Source organism: Vulpes lagopus, chromosome 8 (genome assembly GCF_018345385.1).
Source record: "Vulpes lagopus strain Blue_001 chromosome 8, ASM1834538v1, whole genome shotgun sequence".
Classification (NCBI taxonomy): domain Eukaryota; kingdom Metazoa; phylum Chordata; class Mammalia; order Carnivora; family Canidae; genus Vulpes; species Vulpes lagopus.
The window spans coordinates 67277144-67300974 of NC_054831.1; the positions used below are offsets into that span (position 1 = coordinate 67277144).

The 23831-nt window shown below is 40.8% G+C and overlaps 1 protein-coding gene, 1 non-coding gene and 1 pseudogene across 3 annotated transcripts in view; all 3 read left to right on the forward strand.

The window, feature by feature from the left end:
• Positions 1 to 23831, forward strand: part of PDSS1 (decaprenyl diphosphate synthase subunit 1) — a 49350-nt gene that overhangs the window by 741 nt on the left and 24778 nt on the right. The window contains exons 2-4 of one of the 2 annotated variants that reach the window (XM_041767178.1): positions 5558 to 5622; positions 6049 to 6169; positions 8828 to 8958. In XM_041767178.1, coding sequence (XP_041623112.1) covers positions 5558 to 5622; positions 6049 to 6169; positions 8828 to 8958 — 317 coding nt within the window. Of the gene's footprint in view, positions 1 to 5557; positions 5623 to 6048; positions 6170 to 8825; positions 8959 to 23831 lie in introns of those variants that run through there. The other variant, XM_041767179.1, reaches the window with a different exon arrangement.
• Positions 10429 to 19933, forward strand: LOC121496965 (annotated as a pseudogene).
• On the forward strand, positions 14155 to 14258 carry LOC121498283. Its single transcript, XR_005989680.1, has one exon. It is a non-coding gene; the product is annotated as a U6 spliceosomal RNA (small nuclear RNA).

Below are 23831 nucleotides of genomic sequence, written 5' to 3' on the forward strand. Positions count from 1 at the left end.
GGAGAAGAGGTCTGAGGATGTCAGGAGCAGAGAAACCTTGAACTTTGAATGTGACGTGGACTCCACTTGAAGTGGAGTCAGAATCTCAGCGCTAACCGTGACTACTTGTCTCTCTCCTGGGCTGCTCTTGGGCCCAATCTCATTTTTCTCCATTTCCGGCCAGTTTATTTAGCCCCTATAAATGGACACGTTCTGGGGCTCCTATGCGTCTCTCCTGCACTCTGTAGTGATGGACTCTCACGTGTCATAGAGTAGGCCCATTCTGTTTAGAACAAAATCTGTAGACTCCCTGTCCTTTTTAGAGACTTCCAACAGTCACAGAGTAATTACAATGGGAACCCGTCATCCGCAAAGTCTTCTATTACTTCCACAAAGGACTCGTCTTGGCTTTGGGACACTTCGTATTCCCATGAATTCCTCAGACACCATTTACCTGTATGAAATACGTAGCATTTACAAATGTCTCCTTTGTACCAAGATGGATACATATCACAACTTATCCAGAATAAATATTTGGAGAGAGATGACTGCCTGGGTCAGCAGGCAGTCACTAAAAAGAGAATTTGGGAAAACAGTCTCAGGGCTTTGCTGAGATGCATTTCAGTACTGTCCTAAACAGATTTCATATATTTCTAGCATCACAGATGAAGGTATTATTTGGAGAGATGCTTGCACCCACCAGGTGATAGCACTGGATACTTCTTGCTCCTTTTTGTTTATTCATTTAAATTCCAGTATAATTAATGCACAGTTTTGTATTAGTTTCAGGTGTGCAATGTAGTGATTTGACAGTTCTGTACACTGTGTGCTTATCATAAGTGTACTCTTGATCCTTTTCACATATTTCACCCATCCCTCACTGACCTCCTCTCTGGTAACCATCAATTTGTTCTCTATGAGTAAGAGCCTGGTTTTTTGTCTCTTTTTTTTCTTGGTTCATTTGTTTCATGAATTCCACATGTGAGTGAAATCATTTGGTATTTGTCTTTCTCTGACTTATTTCAGTTAGCGTTATATTCTCTGGCTCTCTCCATGTTGTTGCAAATGGCGAGATTTCATTCTTTTTAATGGTTGAGTAATATTCCATTGTATATATATCACATTTTCATTCAATGGAGACCTGATTTGCTTCCATCTTTTGGTTATTGTAAATAATGCAGCAGTAAACCTAGGGGTGCGTATATCTTCTCAAATTAGTAGTTTTTGTACTCTCTGGGTAAATACCTAGTGGTGGAATTACCAGATCATATGGTAAATCTGTTTAATTTTTTGAGGAAACTATTTTCCATAGTGGCTGCATCAGTTTGCATTCCCACCAACAGTACACAAGTGTTTCTTTTTCTCCACATCCTCAACACTTGTTTCTTGGGTTTTGATTTTAGCCATTCTGACAGGTGTGACATGATACTTCATTGTGGTTTTGATTTGCATTTCCCTGATGATTATTAATATTAAGCATCTTTTCGTATGTCTTTTGGCCATTTGGATGTCTTCTTTGGAGAAATGTCTGTTCATGTCTTCTCGCTTTTAATTGGATTATCTTTTTTTTGGTGTTGAGTTGTATGGGTTCTTGATATATTTTGGATACTAACCCCTCATCATATATATGATTTGTAAATTTCTTCTCCTACTCAGTAGGTTGTCTTTTTGTTTTGTTGTTTGCTGTGCAGAAGCTTTTTATTATTTTTTTTAAAGATTTTATTTGTTTATTTGACAGAGAACACAAGCGGGGGAGCATCAGGCAGAGGGAGAAGCAGACTCCCTCCCTTGCAGGGAGCCTGACATGGGGCTTGATCCCAAGACCCCAAGATCATGACCTGAGCTGAAGGCAGATTCATAACCGACTAAGCCACCTAGGCACCCCGCTTTTTATCTTGATATAGTCCTGGCACTCCCTTTTTTTTTTTTTTTAATTATTATTAATTTATGATAGTCATACAGAGACAGAGAGAGAGAGGCAGAGACACAGGCAGAGGGAGAAGCAGGCTCCATGCACCAGGAGCCTGACGTGGGATTCGATCCCGGGTCTCCAGGATCGCGCCCTGGGCCAAAGGCAGGCGCCAAACCGCTGAGCCACCCAGGGATCCCTCCCTTTTTTTTTATGAAGTGCCCACTGAGCAACTTTCTTAGCCACAGAAAGGATGCTTACCTGGAGAGAAGAATGCTCAGTGTTTTCCATGTCTGCTTTCATGAGCGCAGGGTGGGACTGCATTGATCATGCCAATGCCATATATTGCCGATTCATGTATTATTGGTATTTTCACTATAAATGAATACATTAGCCTTCTGGTGTCTGCCACAGGTGTGTCTTTGGTTAGTTCAAGTCTTTTAGGGCCTGCTAGCCTTTAGGGACAAAGGGCAACAATAAAATCCACATCTGCTCCTTAGTTACAGCTCTGCTTCCTGATATGTGTACAGTCTCCCAACTTAACCGTTGGTAGTGTTAACAAATCCTGTAATAGGACAAAAACCAGTTTGCATTTGTTACTGCCAAATCACTTATCAGCTTATCTGTTTTTGATTCTTACTCAGCAATTTTTTTTTTTTTAAGGAAATTCATGGGAGGAAAGGTTGGCTTTCAGGAGAGAGTATGTGATGGAAAGGAACAGTATTGGAATAGGAAAATGAGTGTCTCTGCTGCCAGTAGCACCACATCAGTCGGCGTGGAATGCTTCACTGCTCTTCTGAGTGCCTCTAGTCTTATTTCGGAAAACATTGCTGCATCGTAAAGCAGAAAATAACTGAGTGTAGATACTGTAGATCTGTAGATACTGTATTAAATGTATACAGTGTGCTAGACTCTGAACTAAGAGCTTTACACACCTCTGAATTAATCACAGTTTCTCTCAAAGAGTAGGTATTACCAGAAAGATGTCACAAAGTAATATGGCCAGGAAATGTTGGGATGGAAACCAAGATCCATCTTCCAAAGACCAGGCTTTTAACAAATGTTACACTATGTAATGGTTAAGAACACTGATTACCTGTGTAATATTTTTTTAATTTAAATTCAATTTAGTTCACACATAGTGTATTAGTTTCAGAGGTAGAATTTTGTGATTCATTTGTCGCATATAACACCCAGTGCTCATTACATGTAGTGCCCTCCTTAATGCCCTTCACCCAATTACCCTATTCCTCCAGCAACCCTCAGTTTGTTTCCTGTGGTTAAAAGTCTTTGTGGTTTGCCTCCCTCTCTGTTTTTATCTTATTTTATTTTTCCTTCCCTTCCCCTTTGTTCGTCTGTTTTGTTTCTTAAATTTCACATGTGAGTGAAATCATATGGCATTTGTCCTTTTCTGACTGATTTATTTCACTTAGCATAATATATTCTGCTTCATCCACATTGATGCAAATGACAAGATTTCATTCTTTTTATGGCTAAGTAATAGTTTATTGTTTCTGTGTGTGTATGTATATATTTTATTTAATTTTCCATTCATCAGTCGACATCTGGGCACATTTTTACCTATTCATCTGTCAATTGACATCTGGCCTCTTTCCATGTTTTGGCTATTGTGAACATTGCTGCTGTAAACATTGGAGTGCATGTGCCCCATCAGATCACTATTTTTGTATTCTTTGGTTAAATGCCTAGTAGTGCAATTGCTGGGTCATAGGGTAGAACTGCCTTAGCTGTGTAATTTTAGCTCTTCATTGCAGTTTAGAGGTTAAAAGACTTAAACTTTTAAGTATTACAATGAAATACTGAATTCATGTGAATTACCCACAAAGGCTGAAAGAAGTAGGTTAAATATCATATAATGGTAAAATCAAAAGAGAGGATTATCACGTTGCTTTCTTGGGACATTATTAATGTTCTTATTGATTTAGTGAATATATAATGCTATGATAGAAGGACTAGAACTCAGCCAGTCTTCCTTGGCCACTGGCCTGCCTGGCAAAGTCAGCCTTTACTGCTTTTTTAATATGTCTAAGGCAATGTGTGTTGCTTTAGAGAAAAATCAGAAAATAGAAACCAAAAAAGAAATTAAAAATTCCCACAATCCTATTTAGTAAAAAAAATAAAATAAACTATTTTTAATACCCTACTTGAGATGTTTTTAAACCTTATTCTCTGTGTATTTTATTTGTGCATGGGTGTCTGTAAAAAATTTTTGTGGGATCATATATATATATGGTTTTGTAGATGCTTTTTTCTTTTGTTTTATTTTTTTTAAAGATTTTATTTATTTACTTAGAGAAAGAGAGAAGAGAGAGCCCGCACTTGCACAAGCAAGAGAAGAAGAGGGAGAGGGAAAGAATCCCAAGCAGATTCTGCTTTGAACATGGAGCCCAATGCAGGGCTTTATCCCATGATCCTGACTGAGATCATGACCTGAGCCATAATCAAGAGTCCAATGCTCAACCAGCTAAGCCACCCAGGCACCCCCTTGCTTTTTTCTTTTGATATATTGTCAGCATATCTGTATATCAGTTTCTCAGACTTGACTTTTCTGAACTGCAAGCTTGCCAGCAGTATAAAAAACAAGTAGGGTCAAATAGTGTAAAAGCACGTCGGAAGACTTTATCACAAATAGAGAAGATTCATTCTATTTTTCTTGTGCTAATTTTGTCCTTTTTGTCAAAATACTTTGTTCAGATACAGAGCCCTTACCACATTATGTTAGGAAATCAGTAAAGTTTTTTTAAGTAACCTCTATGTCCCAGGTCAGGCTTGAACTCCTAACCCCCAAGGTAAGGAGTCGCATGCTCCACTGACTGAGCCAGCCAGGCACCCCTGTAAATTAGTAATTTTTTAAATGACTGTGCCCCTCTATCCCTTAAGATTGGTGGTCTGTATCTTTGGGTCCACAGTGCTCATCACATTTCCTGGCCCGTAGTAGTACTCAGTAATCATTGGAACCAATATCTGTTGTCACCATCTCTGAATCTTTTAGTATACTTCTGTTCTTGATCTCTTAAGTTAATATTCTCAAACAAGTGCTACTGAGCTTGCTTGTTGTTTAATGTTACTGATCAAGAAGAAACATTTCCAAGTATGTTTGGAAACAGTAACTTAAAATAGGTAGTGTTCATGTATAAATGTAAATTCATTCTTCAACATTGAAGTCTTTCTCCTTTTAACTATCTGGTCTGATCCTTTGGGGAGCTTGATTACTCTTTGTTTTCATTGGGTTTAAGAACGTGAATGAATGTAAATAACACTAATCTTTACTATTCTCTGACCAATCTTAGTTAAATGGAAGGAAATGGTTTTAAAACTGCCTTTTCAAGTCTGGAAAGCTGGATGGAATATGTAAACTAGTTTTCTTTGGAGAAAGGATAGATTATATATGTGGATTTTTTTCCTTATGTTCTATAATGCCAAATACTGTTTTTGTAGAAGGAAATTTTTTATCATCATCTTTTAAAGTTTGCATCTATCTACAAAGGGACAGCTAGAAGATAAAGATCATATTTATTATGAATTTATCATGAGTTCATATTATATGTGAATGAAGTCTATGAATTATGAATGTTTTTATTTATCTGGCATTATAAACAAATATTTCATGAATATTCTTACAAGTTCCTTAATACTTTTATTTTATAGATGTCCTATTTTAATCTTGTGAAGAGTCTAACATCTGCTTTTCCAAATAGGTATAGTATGTCACGGTAAGTTTATGATCTGTGTTACAACTGCTGAAATTATTAGCCATATTGCCAGTAAATTTCTGTCCTAAATTGTGGTAGGCTAGTCCAACAAATTGAATATTTTGGTAAACTAAGTGCTATAATATCTGCTCTGTTTTACCTCTGCCTTTTCAAAAAATGGGACTATAATAAAATTTTAACTCAGAACACAAACTAATTTAGTCTTTGATTTGGGGGTTCTAAAGGTCTTGGCTATAAAAATGAACTATTGATCTATTGTCTAGCAAGAGCAAAATTCTGTGTGTATTTCTAAAGTATAACCATTTTGGATGCACGCTTAATCTCCAGCAAGTAGATATGTATATAATTCTTACTTAAAATCCAAATTATATCACTTAAATAAACGGCACTCAGGCTTAACATTGTATACATTTTTGCTTGTCCCAGGTTCCACCACACAACGTCAGCAGTGTGCTGTTGTAGTAAAACACAGAGTGGCGAGAAATACACCGATCCTTTCAAACTTGGTTGGAGAGACTTGAACGGTCTGTATGAGGACATTAGAAAGGTGAGAGAGTTCTGATGGTGCTGTGAAGTAATGCTGATTTCTTAGAATCGTGACAGATGGTGCAGCTTTTCAGATAACATCCAATGATGTTGCAAACTTGATTCATGAGTGTCCAGTTTCTGGTGTTTCCTGAATGACAAGAAGATGGGCAGGGTGGAGGATGCAGTGCACATTCCCATCCAGAATGAGGTTATTGCAGAGTTGGGGAACTGAAGAAAACATACAGGTGGCGCATACTTGCCCTCTCCTATTCCTTCCCCTGCTCCCTGCATAGTGAAGTGCTAAAGATCAGTGCCAGGCTGCCCCAAATCAGGCTTTCTCCATTAACTGCTTTTTTTCCCCAAAACTTTTCGTGGATTCTTAGATGCTGCCCAGAAATGTTCACGTGCCCCTCGTCTACTCTCCTCCTCAAACCCCCACTCCACTCTCCTGTTCTCCCAGCAGCGCCGTTGCTTATTTGAACGAGCTAGGCAACACGTTGAGGAGGTTCTCCCTGGGCACTGGCTGTGTCACCATCTGTGCTCCCATCCATGCCCAGCTGCGGGCTGCTCTCCTTTCCTCCCTCCCTGGTGATATAAACAGTTCCCTCCTTTCAAGGCGTCCCTTCCCTCCAGCTCTGTCCCGTGCCCTGTGCCTCCTGGATGTCAGTGCCGTAAGAACAACTCCCACCCCTGCCTGTCTGCTCCCCTTTTTCCACAAGCTCTCCCTCCTGGTGTGTCTCCCATCCACCGTCGGTGCTCCAGTTCATTCGTGTTCACCCTTTACAGGACCGTCCCTTCCCTTCCCGTGTTCTCTGCCTCTTTCTTTCACCCCTTCATGTTTCCTCCACCATCACGCTGTGCCTTCCTCCCCAGCCTCTCCTCTGAAACTGCTTTGCCAGCCGTTGGCTTCCATAGCGTGCTCTGCTAAATCCAGTGGACCCTTTTGGTTTTTATTTTTTTATTTATTTTTTGTTTGTTTTTTTTGTTGTTGTTGTTTTTTTGGTTTTTATTTTGGTTGACGTTGTTGTCGAACACCTGACACTGTCGACCACTCCCCACTGTGTAGAACACTTTTCCTTGGTTTCTGTACTTTTCTCTGTCTCTGAAGTCTCAGGCCATCCTTCAGGCTGCTTCCTGGTTTCCTCTTTGTCCCCTCCCCACCCTTTTTTGATCATCCTGCCATTTCTTTGGGTTCTGTTTGTTCCCACTTCTGTGTCCTCAGTTTACCTGTTCCTGTACTTAATGATTCCCAAATAATATTCCTGTTCCTCATTAAATTGTCTCTCTCAAAACCACACATCTAACTGTCACTGGGCAGTTCCACGGAGTGTCTATGACTGTCTCAAACTTAACGGATCTGAAACTCTACGTTCACCTCCTAATCATTTTTTTTCTTTTCCTACTCATTCAAGGTAGCGCCCAGCAACCTGGGCAGGATCCTAGAATTGCTCCTCTCGCCCTTCCACATCCTCACCAGTCTCTAGCCTTCAGTCCCCATGGTCTAGGTCAAGCCACACCCAATTCTGTGGCCCTGTCACTGTTGCTCCCCTAGTAAGCATCCTTAGCCAGCGGCATCCCCTTCTTGCTCCCAGAGGAGCTGCACTTATCTCCAGGACAGCGCCCCTCATACTGTGTATTGCAATTACTGTTTTATTTCTCCCCATCTAGACAGCTCCTCAAAGGCATTGGGGAGGAGCTGTCTTATTTTTCTTTGTAACCTCTGCATTTATTATCGTGCCTGGCTCTGAAGTCGATATTTTGGCGAATTAAAAGACAAGCCCACTGTACCATGTTCCCCTGAGCCTGGCTGAGGGTCCTCAGGTCTATTCTTAGCTCCCATTGCTTTGGGGACATAAGCTGTGATTCGTTCTAGGAAGTTCTTGAGAGGCAGGTACAACAGACATAAGTCCATCACCTCGAAGACTCTCCCTCCTCTTCATGAATCAAAATCCTACTTATTCTTTAATTACAGATCAAAGCTTTTATCCTCCATTAAATATTTGGTTTTCTAGCCCACTCTGATTTCTCCCTTCTCTGAACTTTTGCTGCATCTAATTTATTACATTTCATTTAATTATGTCATTGCTCAGGTTGCCAGTCTGAACATTCTATATTGTTAAAAAATTTACTCCCCAGCTCAGTTCTAAGCTCACAATCAGGCAAACTTCCTCTGTGAATTTTTGATGTCTGGCTGAGCCAGGCTGACTGATCCTGGCTTCTTCCAGCCACCAGCTTATCTTCCTGTCCCTCATATACAGCTTTGCCTCCATACCCCCAGACACCCCCTCAACTCCTGCTTCATTGGCTCCCACACTTCCCATCTTTGTCCTCTCCCTTCCTCCACCTTCCAAGCTGCTCCCAGCCTGTTCCTTTTTGGTCCCCAGGCCACCTTTCCTCCTCCTCCCCTGTTGGAGTCTTTGGGGACAGACGGCACTGCTTGCGATGGCCCTGTAGCCACTCTGGGCAGGCCAGGCATCACTTGTGGCCCAGCTGCAGCGCAGCCAGCCAGGTTTGTGGCCTTACAATGTTGGAACCTCTTCCAATTGAGTGTTGAATTTCTCAAGTGAAATGAGTACAGTGAGTACACTGAGATCAAATCAAAGTTTTGTCATAGAAATCCTGTTGCCTTTAATGTGCTATCATGATGCCACATTGACACAGAGAAACTTCATTGCAGGAACTACTCATATCTACAACCGAACTTAAGGAAATGTCTGAATACTACTTTGATGGTAAAGGAAAAGCCTTTCGACCAATTATTGTGGTGCTAATGGCCCGGGCATGTAATATTCATCACAGTAACTCCCGGTGAGTTCTTTACTTTCACTCCTCAGTCGTTTTTATATTTGGCAAATCTTCCTACTCACAGTTGCCATTTAGTTCCCTGATGGAGAGATAGCGTTTATCTTAGAATCCACTTTGTTTCTGATTTTGAGTCACCAAAGTCACCTGGCCTAGGCATCTTCCCTTGCCACACTTTTCAATGTCCTAAAAGAACAACTTTCGCTGTAAGGAACTATTTTGAAAAGAATTTTAAAAGCCAAATTGGGTTTCCTCACTCAGAAGTAGAGAATAGCAAGGTGTGTGCATACATGTAATCATCATAGACATGGGGCAGTTAGTCCAAAGGTTAATCATGATAAAGTCATGAACTATGTGCCTATGCTGTGAGTCTGGGCACTACACTCCCTGTGGGCCTGCCTTCCTGTGACTGTTGGAAATTTGCCAAAGAAAAATCTTGGCAAAAGAATGCTAGTGGTCCTCAACTTTTATGTTTTGAATATATATATAATGTTTAAATATTAAAGCCACCTCATTAAAGGAAATCTTAAAAGGATTGGCCCCTTACCCCAGGCAGCCGCCTCTGCTCCTCCCTCCTCCCCTCTGCACTTTTATTCATTCGGTACATGTGTGTAATCCTGTGCTTTGCTTTGTGTATTCCTTCTTTTTTCACTCTTGACCATGTCACTAGAGTGTGTCTTCATAGTTGTTATTTTTATATCATGTGATCTGCTGAGGGAAGTCCCAGCACCCATCACATACTCATTCACTTCCCTCATGTTGAACATTTGTATTCTAGTCCCTCTTCCCAGCGGAGCACACTTTAAGGAATGCCTCAGGGAGTGTCAGGGGTTGCCTCTTGGCAACTGCTGCCCTCAGCCCACTGCAGCCTTTTGTTCCCTGCTGCTCCAGCACATTGCATCACCTCAGGGTGCCTCCCACTACAGCCCCCCACCCCCCAAGACTGCCCAGGTGCTCATAGTGAAGTGAGGCAGTGAAATCTCTGGCAGTGGACCACACTCAGGACCATTTGCACTTCACCCGGAAGGCAGAGCAGCACAAATGAGCCAAATTTGAAATATATCTCACACCATCTAGAGCAGGGTTTCTCAGCCTTGACATTTGGGGCCAGATAATTTGCATGGGGGCTGTGTGTTATAGATAGTAGCAGCGTCTCTGGCCTCTATCCATAAGATGCCAGTAGCCCCCTCCTTGGCCAAGTTGATGACAACCAAAAATGTCTCCAGACATTGCCAGATGTTCCCGGGGGCGGGGGGGAGGGGGCAAAATCATCCCTGGTTGAAAACCACTTGTCTAGAAAGAGTACATATTTATAATTTCTCAGATTAATGTGTAATACCGTTCATTACCCTCAGAGGTACCATGGGAAGGAAATATCCTGTATAGCTTTATATCTTCTTCGCTTGTCATCCCCATGGTTGGAAGTGTTTTCAATTTGCCTTGCTGAAACTGTATAAACCGTTGGTTGCAGAAAACATGGGAGAATGTAACACAACAAAGGCAGTGCTAGGTTACAAAGTAAGTTTAGGAGCGCCTGACTGGCTTAGTAGAGCGTTAGACTCTTGATTTCGAGGTTGTGAGTTCAAGCCCCATGGTGAGGGTCGAGTTTACTTGAATAAAATAAAAAGTAAGTCGCACACTGCCCTTTCTGGGATGTTTTAGCCGTGACCTCAATCCCCCCGTAAGTGATGGGAGCAGGGCTCACCAGAGGCACAGTGCAGAGGCAGGGTCTGGCTACACTCTCCAAGCCCCCACTTCTTAAGAATACTTGCTTCCTAAGAGCCCTTTTGAATCAGCCTCTTAATTGGCTAAATATCTAAGCTGGCACTTCTGTCTGTGCCTCTTAATGCAAGAAGGGAGGGACACGGTGGCAGGACGGGAGACCTGGGCCATTTCCGGGTTCGATTCCTGAGAAAGACTTAGAACAGTAAGGACTAAAGGTAGCCATAGATGAGGGGTGGGACCTCACAGAGCTTCTATTTCTAGGCGGTGCCACTGGAGGCATCCTCCAGGCACAGGGGCACCAGCACCCATTCCAGAAATTCCTTTACTGGCTTGTTGGTAACGGCAGAATTGAGAGAGCCCTGCTTTATCATTTGACAAAGTTTAATGGCTTCTATGCGACTTATCAGACATCATCTCGTTTGTGAAATGTGTGTTATATAGGTAAATAAGAATCCTAGAGGAAATTTTGGAAAACCTAATAGAATAGACACCTAAGAAATTGTGAGGGGGAAAAACTACCTTTTATTGATTTTCCTTTTCCTTTACCAAGCTTTTCAGTGGTCCATTAAACATTCCTTGTCAGATTACTAGGACTTCTTAACCTGAAGTCCATGGGGAGTTTCATGGGGACCTGTGAGTCCCTTTGAATTGCATACAGAATTTTTTGTGTATTTGCATTTTTCTGGGGAAGGTTATCAGAAGTTCATAATATATCCTCAAAAGGTAACATGGCCCCAAAGAGCCTAAGACTCAGTCTTTATATTTGCTGTCAGTGTCCTGATAGCACAGTATCTGGACAGGTCAAATAGGAACACACAAACAAAAAGACTCAGACTTGAAAGGTCCAGAACACAGCTGTAGTGGTTCTAAGATGTGCCATGTAGATCTTCCTGCAATGGACTCAGGGCTGGACCAGGTCTTGTTGGCAGAGAATCTTGAGTTCTCAGCCTCTTCAAGGATTGTGTCCATGCAGCAAATCCTTGCACCAGGGCCAGCCCACATCCAAGGCCTAAGAGAGGAAGGGCCATCGTGGCTCCAGGACACGCCACAGATGGGCCTGCATTATAGAAACTTCTCCCTCTACCCAGTCCTGTTTCATCCTCTCCCTCCCACGGGTTTTGATCCCAGGGGCACTCCTGAGACGGACGTCTTGTACTTTAAACTTCAGAGTCTGCCTCCCAGGGAACCTAGTCTGCACTGGAGTTCAGCAAACTAACTATAGGTCAGGACTTATTTTATCAAAGAATCTGGATCAAAAATGAGCTTTAGAGTAAATAGATTTCTATAAAAGCCCTCTACTCACTGAACATAGCACAGCTGTAGTGTCTGATCTTTCTCAAACAAGCCAAGCTCCCTGCTCAGCAACCTCATTAAAGGGACCGACCTACTCTTGTCACCAATCTCAGTACCATCCATTCCTGTATGGAAGTCTTCCAGCACTAGAAGTGGATATCAGTGCCTGTGATTGGAATAACAGCACTGCTCACATTTTATTGGTCTTGATTTTGCCAACGGCCAGGTGGCACTGAATTCCACTGGTCCAGTTTACAAAGCCAGACATTGGTTAGATGGTACAGCTTATAAGGGGCCATTTTCATATTAGTTATGATATCAAAGGTCCAAGTGTGATAAAATCTTAAATGCAGAGGAGGTAACTTTTATTATTCTAATACAGACAAAGGAAATTACAAAAGCCTACCCTGGGAAAACTATAACAAAATAGTCCATATGGCAGCATCTTACTTAAATGGTTCTTAAGATCAGGCCATTCACAATTCAGGAGCCATTCCTGGTTTCTGTATGTGTTCTGAATCACTGAACCAGCCACTACGATAGTGATTTATGGGAGAGGCAGGAAAGTTGATGCCAAAAGAGAGGTTTTTGCTTTTAACCTAGGAGATGGCCCTTTTGATGTATCTGTATTCATTACTGAAATGGATCTTAAGGGCAACAGGGGGCACGCATCAGGCATACCAGTTGGGCTCCTTCTGTGCCCCGTGCAGCTGGAAGGAAAATGGAGCAAGAACCTGAGCCCAAGGGGCAGCCCTAACCCCTCTAACTCCAGTCCTATCACTGTCGCTGCCAGGAGCCTCCTCTGGAACTAATGCATTCTAGCATCCCAGTGGCCTGGAGCCTGCAAGTAAAATGGTCCAGGTCATTGTGTTTCTGTGCCCAGTGAAGGGAACTGGGAAGTCTTGAGGGTCCCTGCTCCGCCTGCTAGGCATGCAGAAAATCCCATTTGGTGAAGAGCAGCTGTATTCACTGGTGATTAAAGCAAGATACCTGTGGTCAGCAACAGAGCACTTGTTCTACATCAAGCCAGGCAGATGTTCAGTACCAACATCTGTCTACTGATGGTCCTGTAAGTACCTCACAGATTCCAGCTTCTGAACAGACCCGGGGAGACCAAAGCCATTGCTTTTAAAGTTGTTAAAGTCTGTCAGTTCACAGAAAGACACTTAGCCTATGAAAGAGGACTCCTTGGGCATCCCAGATCCAAGGTTAAGAGTTGCACTCAAGATACATGATACACACACACACGCACACAAAGATACATGATACACTATACTAATCTTCCTGAGACAGAAGCTATATTTTATCTTGGCCAGTATAACTAAATGATTACGAGATGAGAAGCAACAACATATTGTTTGTTGTTCTAGTGATCTTCCAGAGGATTTGTTTGCAGAGCCAAACGTCTCTGTGAAAGAGCACGGGAACATATATACAGTGTTCTACACAAACGTGGTAGTGGTCAGTCAGCAGGGACCATCACATTCAGGCACATCTGTGAGTGATAATAGGCTTCATCTTGAAGATGAGTGTGATCAAAAGTACCCTGACGAGCTACAAGAAGAGAAACCTTTACCTTCAGATTTGGTATCTATACCATGTACCTCTTCTAGAAGGAGAGCAGTTAGTGAGGCAGGAGAACATTCAGATGAAAAAAAAAAAAAAAAAAGGAGAACATTCAGATGAATGATCTGCTGAATGACAAAGCATCATCGATCTGATAGTATTTCCTGAGAGCATTTCCCTTTCCTTTGATGAAAGTCTCTATGTGTAATAAGGAAAGTACATTTTGAGAAAAGCAGTAGCAGTGAATTAATGGGGACTCTCACACCCAGATCTTGATGGCGTAAAGAGAATATTTAGGTAATCTGTTGGATCAGGATTCAGTTTCAGGTCAATTTAGTGTGGATTTTGAAGTTGAATCTCTCCATTCAGAAGACTGTAGCCTCAATGAAGATGGATAAGAACTGTCAGATGAAGATTATGAGGTACATCGCATAACTGCATCAAGCAGGGGAGAGTGATACAGATGCATTTGAAGAAGACCCTGAAATTTCCTTACTTGGCTATTTGTGTACTTCATGCAATGAAATGAGACATCCTCTTCCTTGTAACAGATGTTGGGCGCTTTTTGAGAATTGGCTTCCTGAAGATAAAGAAAAGATGAAGAGAAAATGCCTGTGAGTGCTCACTTCAGCAAATACACTAAAATTGAAATGATACAGGGAAGATTAGCATGGCCCCTGTGCAAGGATGATATTCAAATTTCTGAAGCATTCCATATTTTTAACACTGACAAAAAATAGTGAAGCTTACAAATTTTAAAGATAAAGAGAAAATCCTGAAAGCAGTTCAAGACAAGGTCCTTAATCTACAAGGGTAGAAATATTAGACTGGCAGCAGACCTATCCACAGAGACCTGGCAGGCCAGAAAGGACTAGCATGATATATTCAGGGTGCTAAATGAGAGAAACATGTAGCCAAAAATACTTTCCTTATCTGGCAAGACTTTTATAGAGAATGGAGGGAGAGATAAACAGCTTCCAGGACAAAAAGAAACTAAAAGAATTTGTGATCACAAAACTAGCCCTGCAAGAAACATTAAAGGGATCCTGTAAGTGAAGAAAGAGCCTAAAAGCAACACAGACCAGAAAGGAACAAAGACAATATACAGATGACTTTACAGGTAATACAATCGCAGTACATTCATATCATTCAGTAGTTAATCTAAATGTAAATGGGCCAAATGCTCCAATCAAAAGACACAGAGTATCAGATTGGGTAAAAAAGCAACACCCATTGGGGATCCCTGGGTGGCTCAGCAGTTTAGCACCTGCCTTCAGCGCAGGGTGTGATTCTGGAGTCCCAGGATCGAGTCCCACATTGGGCTCCCTGCATGGAGCCTGATTCTTCCTCTGCCTGTGTGTCTCTCTCTCTCTCTGTGTCTCTCATGAATAAATAAATAAAATCTTTAAAAAAAAAAAAAAAAAGCAACACCCATTGATATGCTGTCTGTAAGAGACTCATTTTAAACCCAAAGACACCTCCAGATTGAAAGTGAGGAGAACCATTTATCATGCAAATGGACCTCAAGAAAGCAGGGGTGACCGTCCTTATATCAAACAAATTAGATTTTAAACTAAAGGCAATAAGTAGTAAGGGATGAAGAGGGACACTATATCATATTTAAATGTTATATCCAACAAAAAGATCTAACAATTATAAATATTTATGCTCCTAACTTGGGAGCAGTCATTTATATAAAATCAATAATTAAATTAAGGAAACACATTTATAATAATACAATAATAGAAAGGGACTTTAACACCCCACTCACAGCAATGGACAGATCATCTAGGCAGAAGATTAAGAAGGAATCAAGGGCTTTGAATGACACATTGGACCAGATGGACTTCACAGATACATACAGATCATTCCATCTCAAAACAACAAATACACATTCTTCTCAAGTGCACATGGAACATTCTCCAGAATACATCACATACTGGGTCACAAATAGGGTCTCAACTGGTACCAGAAGATTATTCCCTGTATGTTTTCAGACCACAGTGCTTTGAAACTGGAACTCAATCATAAGAGAAAATTTGGAAGGAACTCAAATACTTGGAGGTTAAGGAGCATCATACTAAAGAATGAATGAATCAACCAGGAAATTAAGTAAGTAAAAATCCATGGAAACAAATGAAAACACAACTGTTCAAAATCTTTGGGATGCAACAAAGGCAGTCCTGTGAGGGAAGTACATAGCAATACAAGCCTTTCCCAAGAAACAAAAGTCTCAAATATACAACCTAACCACACACCTAAAGGAGCTGAGAAAGAACAGCAAATAAAGCCTAAACCAAGCAGGAGACAAGAAATACTAAAGATTATAGGAGAAATCAATGAAATAGAAACCAAAAGAATAATAGAACAGAACAGCAAGACTAGGAACTTATTTGAATAAATTAATAAGGGCAGCCCAGGTGGCTCAGCAGTTTAGCACTGCCTTCAGCCCAGGGCATGATCCTGGAGACCCAGGATCAAGTCCCATGTCAGGCTACCTGCATGGAGCCTGCTTCTCCCTCTGCCTGTGTCTCTGCCTCTCTCTGTGGTCTCTCATGAATAAATAAATAAAATCTTTTAAAAAAGAAGATTGATAAACCCCTAACCAGACATATCAAAAAAAAAAAAGCAAAAGGACCCAAATTAATAAAACCATGAATAAAACAGAAGAGATCATGACCAACACCAAGGAAATAACAATTTTTTTTAATTTTTTTTGTATTTATTTATGATAGTCACACACACAGAGAGAGAGAGAGAGAGAGAGAGAGACAGGCAGAGGGAGAAGCAGGCTCTATGCACCGAGAGCCCGACGTGGGATTCGATCCCGGGGCTCCAGGATCGCACCCTGGACCAAAGGCAGGCACTAAACCGCTGCGCCACCCAGGGATCCCGGAAATAACAATTTTAAGAACATATTATGAGCAACTATATGCCAGCAAATAAGGCAATCTGGAAGAAGTGAATGAATTCCTGGAAATTTAAAAATTATCAAAACTGAAATAGGCAGAAACAGAAAACCTGAACAGACCCATAACCAGCAAGGAAATTGAAGCAGTCATCAAATATCTCCCAGCAAACAAGAGTCCAGGACCAGGCGGCTTCCCAGGAGAATTCTACCACACATTCCAGGAAGAATTAACCTACTCTTTGAAGGTAGAAAAAATAGAAATGGAAAGGAAACTTCCACTCTCTGTGAGGCCAGCATTACCCTGATCCCAAAACCAGACCAAGACCCCACCCAAAAGGAGAATTACAGTCCAATATCCCTGATGAACATGGATGCCAAAATTCTCACCAAGACGCTAGCTGGGAGGATTCAACAGTATATTAAAGGGTTATTCACCATGTCCAAGTGGTATTTATGCCTGGGCTGCAAGGGTGGTTGGACATCCGCAGATCAATCAATGTGATTCACTACAGTAATAAAAGAAAGGACAAGAACCACAGGATCCTCTTAGCAGATGCAGAAAAAGCACTTGACAAAAGCGCAGCATCCTTTCTTGATCAATACTCTTCACAGTACAGGGAGGGAGGGACCATATCTCAGTATCATAAAAGTCATCTACAAAAGGCCCACAGTGAATATCATTCTCATTGGGAAAAGACAGCTTTTCCCCAAGGTCAAGAACATGATGGAGATATCTACATAGTACCAGAAGTCTTAGCCTCAGCAATCAGACAACAAAAAGAAATAAAAAGGCTTCCAAATCAGCAAAGAAGAATCAAACTCTCAGTCTTCACAGATAACATCATACTTTATCTGGAAAACCCAAAAGACTCCACCCCAAAATTGATAGAACTCATACAGGAATTCAGCAGTACGGCAGGATATAAAATCAATGCAGAAATCAGTTGCATTTCAATACACTAACAGTGAGACAGAAGAAAGAGAAATTAAGGAGTCAATCCCACTTATGATTATACCAAAAACCATATGATACCTAGGAATAAACCTAACCAAAGAGGTAAAGGACCTGTTCTCTGAAAACTATAGAACACATAAGAAAGAAATTGAGGAAGACACAAAGAAGTGGAAAAATATTCCATGCTTATGGATTGGAAGAATAAATATTATTAAAATGTCTATGCTAGGACGCCTCGGTGGCTCAGTGGTTGAGCATCTGCCTTCAGCTCAGGGCATGATCCCAGGTCCTGGGTTCCTGGAATTGAGTCCCACATTGGGCTTCCCAAAGGGAGCCTGCTTCTCCCTCTCCCTATGTCTCTGACTCTCTCTCTCTCTGTATCTCTCATGAATAAATAACTAAACCTTTAAAAATAAATAAATAAAATAAAATGCCTGCTATGTAGATCAATCTACACATTCATTGCAATCCCTATCAAAATACCAACGATGGGGCACCTGGGTGGCTCAGTTGGTTAGCCAGCTGCCTTTGGTTCAGGTCATGATCTCAGGATCCTGGGATCAACCACTGTATCGGGCTCCCTGCTCAGAGGGGAGTCCTCTACCTCTGCCCCTCACCCTACTTGTGCTCTCTCTCTCAAATAAATTTTTTTAAAGATTTTATTTATTCATTGTCAACTAATCCTTGACAAAGCAGGAAAGAATATCCAATGGAAAAAAAGACAATCTCTTCAACAAAAGGTGTTGGGAAAATTGGACAGCCACATACAGAAGAGTGAAACTGGACCATGTTCTTAAACCGTACACAAAGATAGTCTCAAAATGGATGAAAGACCTAAATGTGAGACAGGAATCCACCAAAATCCTAAAGGAGATCACAGGCAGCAATCTCTGTGATCTCAGCTACAGCAACTTCTTACTATACTTGTCTCCAAAGCAAAGGAAACAATCAGAAATGACCTACTGGGACTTCATCAAGACAAAAAGCTTTTGCACAGCAAAGGAAACAGTCAACAGAACTAAAAGACAACCTACCCGATGGGAGAAGATATTTGCAAATGTCTTTTTAGATAAAGGGCTGGTATCCACGATCTATAAAGAACTTATCAAAGTCAACACCCAAAGAACAAGTAATCCAATCAAGAAATGGGCAAAAGACATGAACAGACATTTCTCCAAAGACCTACAAATAACCAATAGACACATGAAAACATGCTCAGCATCACTCAGCATCAGGGAAATTCAAATCAAAACCATAATGAGATACCACCTCACACAGGTCAGAATGGCTAAAATTAGTAAGTCAGGAAACAACAGATGTTGGTGAGGATGCAGAGAAAGGGGAAAGCAGTTTTATGCTCTTGGTGGGAATGTAAGCTGGTGCAGGCACTCTGTAAAATAATATAGAGGTTCCTTAAGAAGTTAAAAATAGAGCTGTCCTACAACCCAGCAATGTATACTAGGTATTTACCGCAAAGATACAAAAGTAGTGATCTGAAGGGCCATCTGGCCCCTAGTGTTTATAGCAGCAATGTCCACAATAGCCAGACTATGGAAAGAGATCCAGATGTCCACTGACAGAGGAATGGATAAAGAAGATGTGGTATATATACAATGGAATGTGACTCAGCCATCAGAAAGGATGAAATCTTACCATGTACATTGATGTGGATGGAATCAGAGGTTATTATGCTGAGTGAAATAAGGCAATCAGAGAAAGAATGATCTCACACATGTGGATATTAAGAAACAAAACAGAGGATCATAGGGGAAGGGAGGAAAACAGAATGGGAAGAAATCAGAGAGGAAGACAAACCATGAGAGACTTAACAATGGGAAAGAAACTGAGGGTTACAAAAACAAAATAACTACAGTGAATGATTCCAGAAAATCTGTGCTGTGCAAAATGATGATAAAATCACACAAGTCTCTCAATCCCAAGAAAGTGAGGACTGTTTTTAGCCATCAACTCCTGATTAACATCATTTGTAGCCGCCAAGAAGTCAAAACAAAACAAAACTACGAAACAAAAGTTAAAAATAAATGTCAGAGTTTGAGTGGGAAGAAACAAGATGAAGAAGAAAAAGGTAGAATCTAGTGTTCTCTCTTTTAGAGGGGAAGAAGAGCAGAGAGAGAGAATCTCAAGCAGAATCTCCCCTGAGCATGGGGCCCAACTAGAGCCTCAATTTGATGACCCCCAAGACCCATGACCTGAGCTGAAATCGAGTCAGGCACTCAACTAGCCGTGCCACAGGCACCCCTCTAGTTTTCTCCTTAATATCACTAAACCCTGTGTGGTTTCCCAAGGTGAACCTAAGAACAGTTACATGGCTCATGGCAAAACAGGACATCTTGTGGCATGCTTTATGTGTGCAAAGAAGCTAAAGAAAAGGAATAGGCCCTTCCAGTATGTAGACAACCAGTTCAAATGATTGTGCTTATTTCCCCTAGTAGACAGGTGTATAAAAGTAGAATTCTGGATTTCAACCCATATAACCCTAAAATTTTAGATTTTTCTAAATTCTCAAAGCAAGAAAATGTCTCAGACACGTAGATTTCTTCTCTGTAGTTTAATTTACCTTCTTTGGGAGGGGGGATAGTAAATATTTTACTTGGTTTTAGAAAAGTTTCACTTATGTCTGTATTTTATATTTAAGTTTTAATGTAAATTGGATTAAAATTAAGTTCATCCTTTACCCCTACCTCTCATATTTTAAATGATTTTCACTTTCTTACATCTTAGAGAAGTATCTGATTTAAAATACAGAAGTAGGACATTTAAATTATTTCAGGTGGGAGTGTTTATATAAAAGATTTAATATTTAAATTTTAGATACTTTTAAACCTTCCAGTCCTTAATTTCTCTGCTCTTTCAGGGCATCTTAAAATATTCTTTCCACATAAAAAAGAAATTGGTAAATGTATTTGGTGGTACATGAGTAAAAATGCACTTATTCTCCACTCTTTTGGTTTAGTAAGAAATAGATGGTAATGGTGTCATTTGAGAAGTGAAGAAACCCATCATTTACCCATAAAACAAAACTTGTTTAAGGCCCCATAGTACAAAGCAGAATGGCCCTACAGGTCTAACTTGTATACCTGGCCCTTTACACACCTAATTTCAGGATTTAGTGCAATCTGTTATTTTCCCTAAATTGAAAAACCATTCTGAGACACTTTGAAGTGCCTTCTCAGGCTGTATTGCACAGTCCCTGGTAGTTACCTAGGTTTCAGACCTTTGCTTATGGCCAGTTTTAGAAACTGGTGAGTTCTCAGACTAATTCAGAAATTTAGTAAACAGAAGGATTGTTTTTAAACTAGCTGGGAATGTCATAATTTCTTTGCTAAATTGTCCAGAAATTATGCACCATTTTCCTTCCAGAAAGATGGGGGTCCGGATAGAATTCTGAGGGCAGCCCAGGTGGCTCAGCGGTTTAGTGCCACCTTCAGCCCAGGGTGTGATCCTGGAGACCTGGGATCGAGTCCCACATCAGGCTTCCTGCATGGAGCCTGCTTCTCCCTCTGCCTGTGTCTTTGCCTCTCTCTGTGTGTGTCTCTCATGAATAAATAAAATCTTTAAAAAAAAAAAAAGGATAGAATTCTGAAAAATTCTGAAATATCTCCCAAACTGTATACGTTAACATCTCGACTTATCTTTAAATCGGAATCTTGAGCAAAGTAGTGAAAATAACCACTTTGATTTAAGGTCCCAGATTTTCCTCTCATGTACACCAATTATATGTACTCAGGTAAGAACAATAAAATTAACTGGACTGTAAGTTTACAATAGAACTGAGGAATATAATTTTACATAGCAAATTTGTGTGCCAGTTACTAAGAGTACATTATATTAAACTTTAAGGCAAAACCATACATACATATGACTTCTCCATATATGTATATGAAAGTAGGAAACATGGCCACAGGAATTAGCACCTTAGCCCAGGACTGGTCCTCAGAAGTGCAGGAAAGCTTTATTGAGATTTATAATCAGCTTGAACTAAGAATCTTTCTGAGGAGAGTTGATAGGAAAAATGAAATTATAAACACTGTATGTTCAAGGTATATTATGCGTTGACTATGCTATTGACAAAACATTCACATCTGTACGTAGTTTCATTCTAGTGCCTCTGCATTACAGATGTCCTCTTGATTGTCTAAACGTTTAGTGTGTGTGTGTGTGTATATATATAATTTATTGATTTACAAATAAAAACATTAAATGTTTGATTAAAAACTGTTTCAAGAATATGACTTTTGGACCTTATAAATAATTTCGTACTACTGAGTTTTGTTTAAAAAGAAATTATATTTGAGTATCATCTGTTTGGGTAATCAGAGGCACATGTGTGAATGTGCTTTTCTTTTTAAAATAGCCAGGCCTTCCCACTGTGGTAGAACATATATTAAAGGACAGCTTGACACAGTTGGGAGCCTCCAAGGCATTGAATAGACTCAACTTGAGAGAAATGATGTTACAGTTTAGTAGGGCCATGCAATGTTGTTCTCTCCCTGTGCGCGTGTGTTATCACAGGGCAGGTCAGCTTACTAGTTTCTCAGCTAGTGATGGTGAATGGTCTGGAAGGGATGGAGCAGGGAGGGGACTTGGGCTAGCCACCTTGCTGCTTGTCAGCGTGAAAACCCCAATTGTTATTGCTTGTAATTTCTCTGTATCATCTAGGAAACTGAATTCCATGAGGCCAAGAACCTCTTCTTTAAAAAAAAAAAAAAAAGATTTTATTTATTCATGAGAGACACAGAGAGGCAGAGACTTAGGCAGAGGGAGAATCAGGCTCCCTGTGGGGACCCGGATGCAAGACTTGTTCCCGATATCATGCCCTGAGCCAAAGGCAGGCACTCAACCACTGAGCCACCGAGGCATTCCCCAAGAACCTCTTCTTGATTATGACACATATGTATGGGGGCTCGATAAGAACTGATTGAGCGAATCAAAGCATTGGGACCGGAGTCTTATAGCTGGCTTTAAAGCAGGAGCCTGCCTACATAGACCAGGGTTAACTGTTGGCATCGTTTAGTTCCCTTTCATTTTTAATAAGGGTTTTTAAGTTACTAATTAGTGTGTAGGCGTTTGTTGGCTTATGAAGGTAACTATAAGTTGTTGTGCCGTTGTATCTTGAAGAGTTTGTAGTCGGACTTGCTGGTGTTAGGATTCGGAATGGGGCTTTGATCTAGGCTTTACAAAAAAGTGTTTCTTCAGTTTAGAAAAAATACCAACTGTTTAAAAGTTTGTGCCTGTTTTTTCCATCCTAAAGCTAGCTTTCAATTATATATGGCAGGGAATTTTTTTTTTTTGACATTTTCAAATACTCCTTTAAAAAGACAAATATATGAAAGCAGCAGTGTGTAAGGTGCTCAGAAGCGTTGAATATGTTGTTATAAAATGGACTATTAACAAGAATTAATAAAAAGCAGAAAAAAAATTTAAAAGGGATCTTGAAGTAGAGTCTATAACAAAGAATACCAACTGAGGTGGAGGAGATTTTGATAACCAGATGGCCATTGATTTTATTGGTGAGGTCAAGCTCAAGCATAAGGACATCAGTGAGAGCAAGAGGCCTGCAGGACTTAATAAACATACCCCGTGCACCCTCTTCCAGCACCCAGCACACCAAGATGATGTCATCATGGAAGGAATCAAGCACACTTCCATTCACTGTGCCCAATTTGAAGAAAAAACGAATGCTTTGCTGATTGTATAGTACCAGCTCTGTGGAAAAAGCTGTGTGCAAAGCCAGCCTGGCTGAGTTGTAGGTCTAGACTTCACGATGGCAGATTGCTCTCCAATACCCATAGATCCGTAACTTCTGCAGTGACTCTTCAGTGGCAAGAACAGTAGCATGAACCCTTGCACCATCTGTGATGCAGCTTTGTAGGCGTCCGGTCTGTCTGGAGATTTATCTAAAATATCAGGAGCTGCTGTGCTTGGATATCAATTCTTTTCTTTTGGTGTTAGAACTGCTCCTGAATTCCTGACTTTGGTGGAGAATGAGTATTTGAATGTACTTTTATCAGCTAACAACTAGGAAATGCAGTTTATATCCCGAAGCATTGGATGGAGAAGGAGAAGGACTTTATTTGCATTTTAAGTAGTGAGTTTCTTCAGGACCAAAGCGATAAAGTATTCTGTCTTAGCCTTGAAAACTCCTAATGATGCAAAGTGTAAGAGGGCAGAGAGTCATTCTCCAAGATCATGCAGGTGAGCAAGTGAGCCGCTCTGTTCCTGGGCTGTGAAGAGACTTGGAGAGTCAGTAGCATAAGACCTCGAACTGACCCCTCTAGGTTTCAGGGCATGTTTATTTTTTTTTAGGATTTTATTTATTTATTCATGAGAGACACACACAGAAGCAGAGACACAGAGAGAGGGAGAAACGGGCTCCATGCAGGGAGCCTGATGTGGGACTCCATCCCA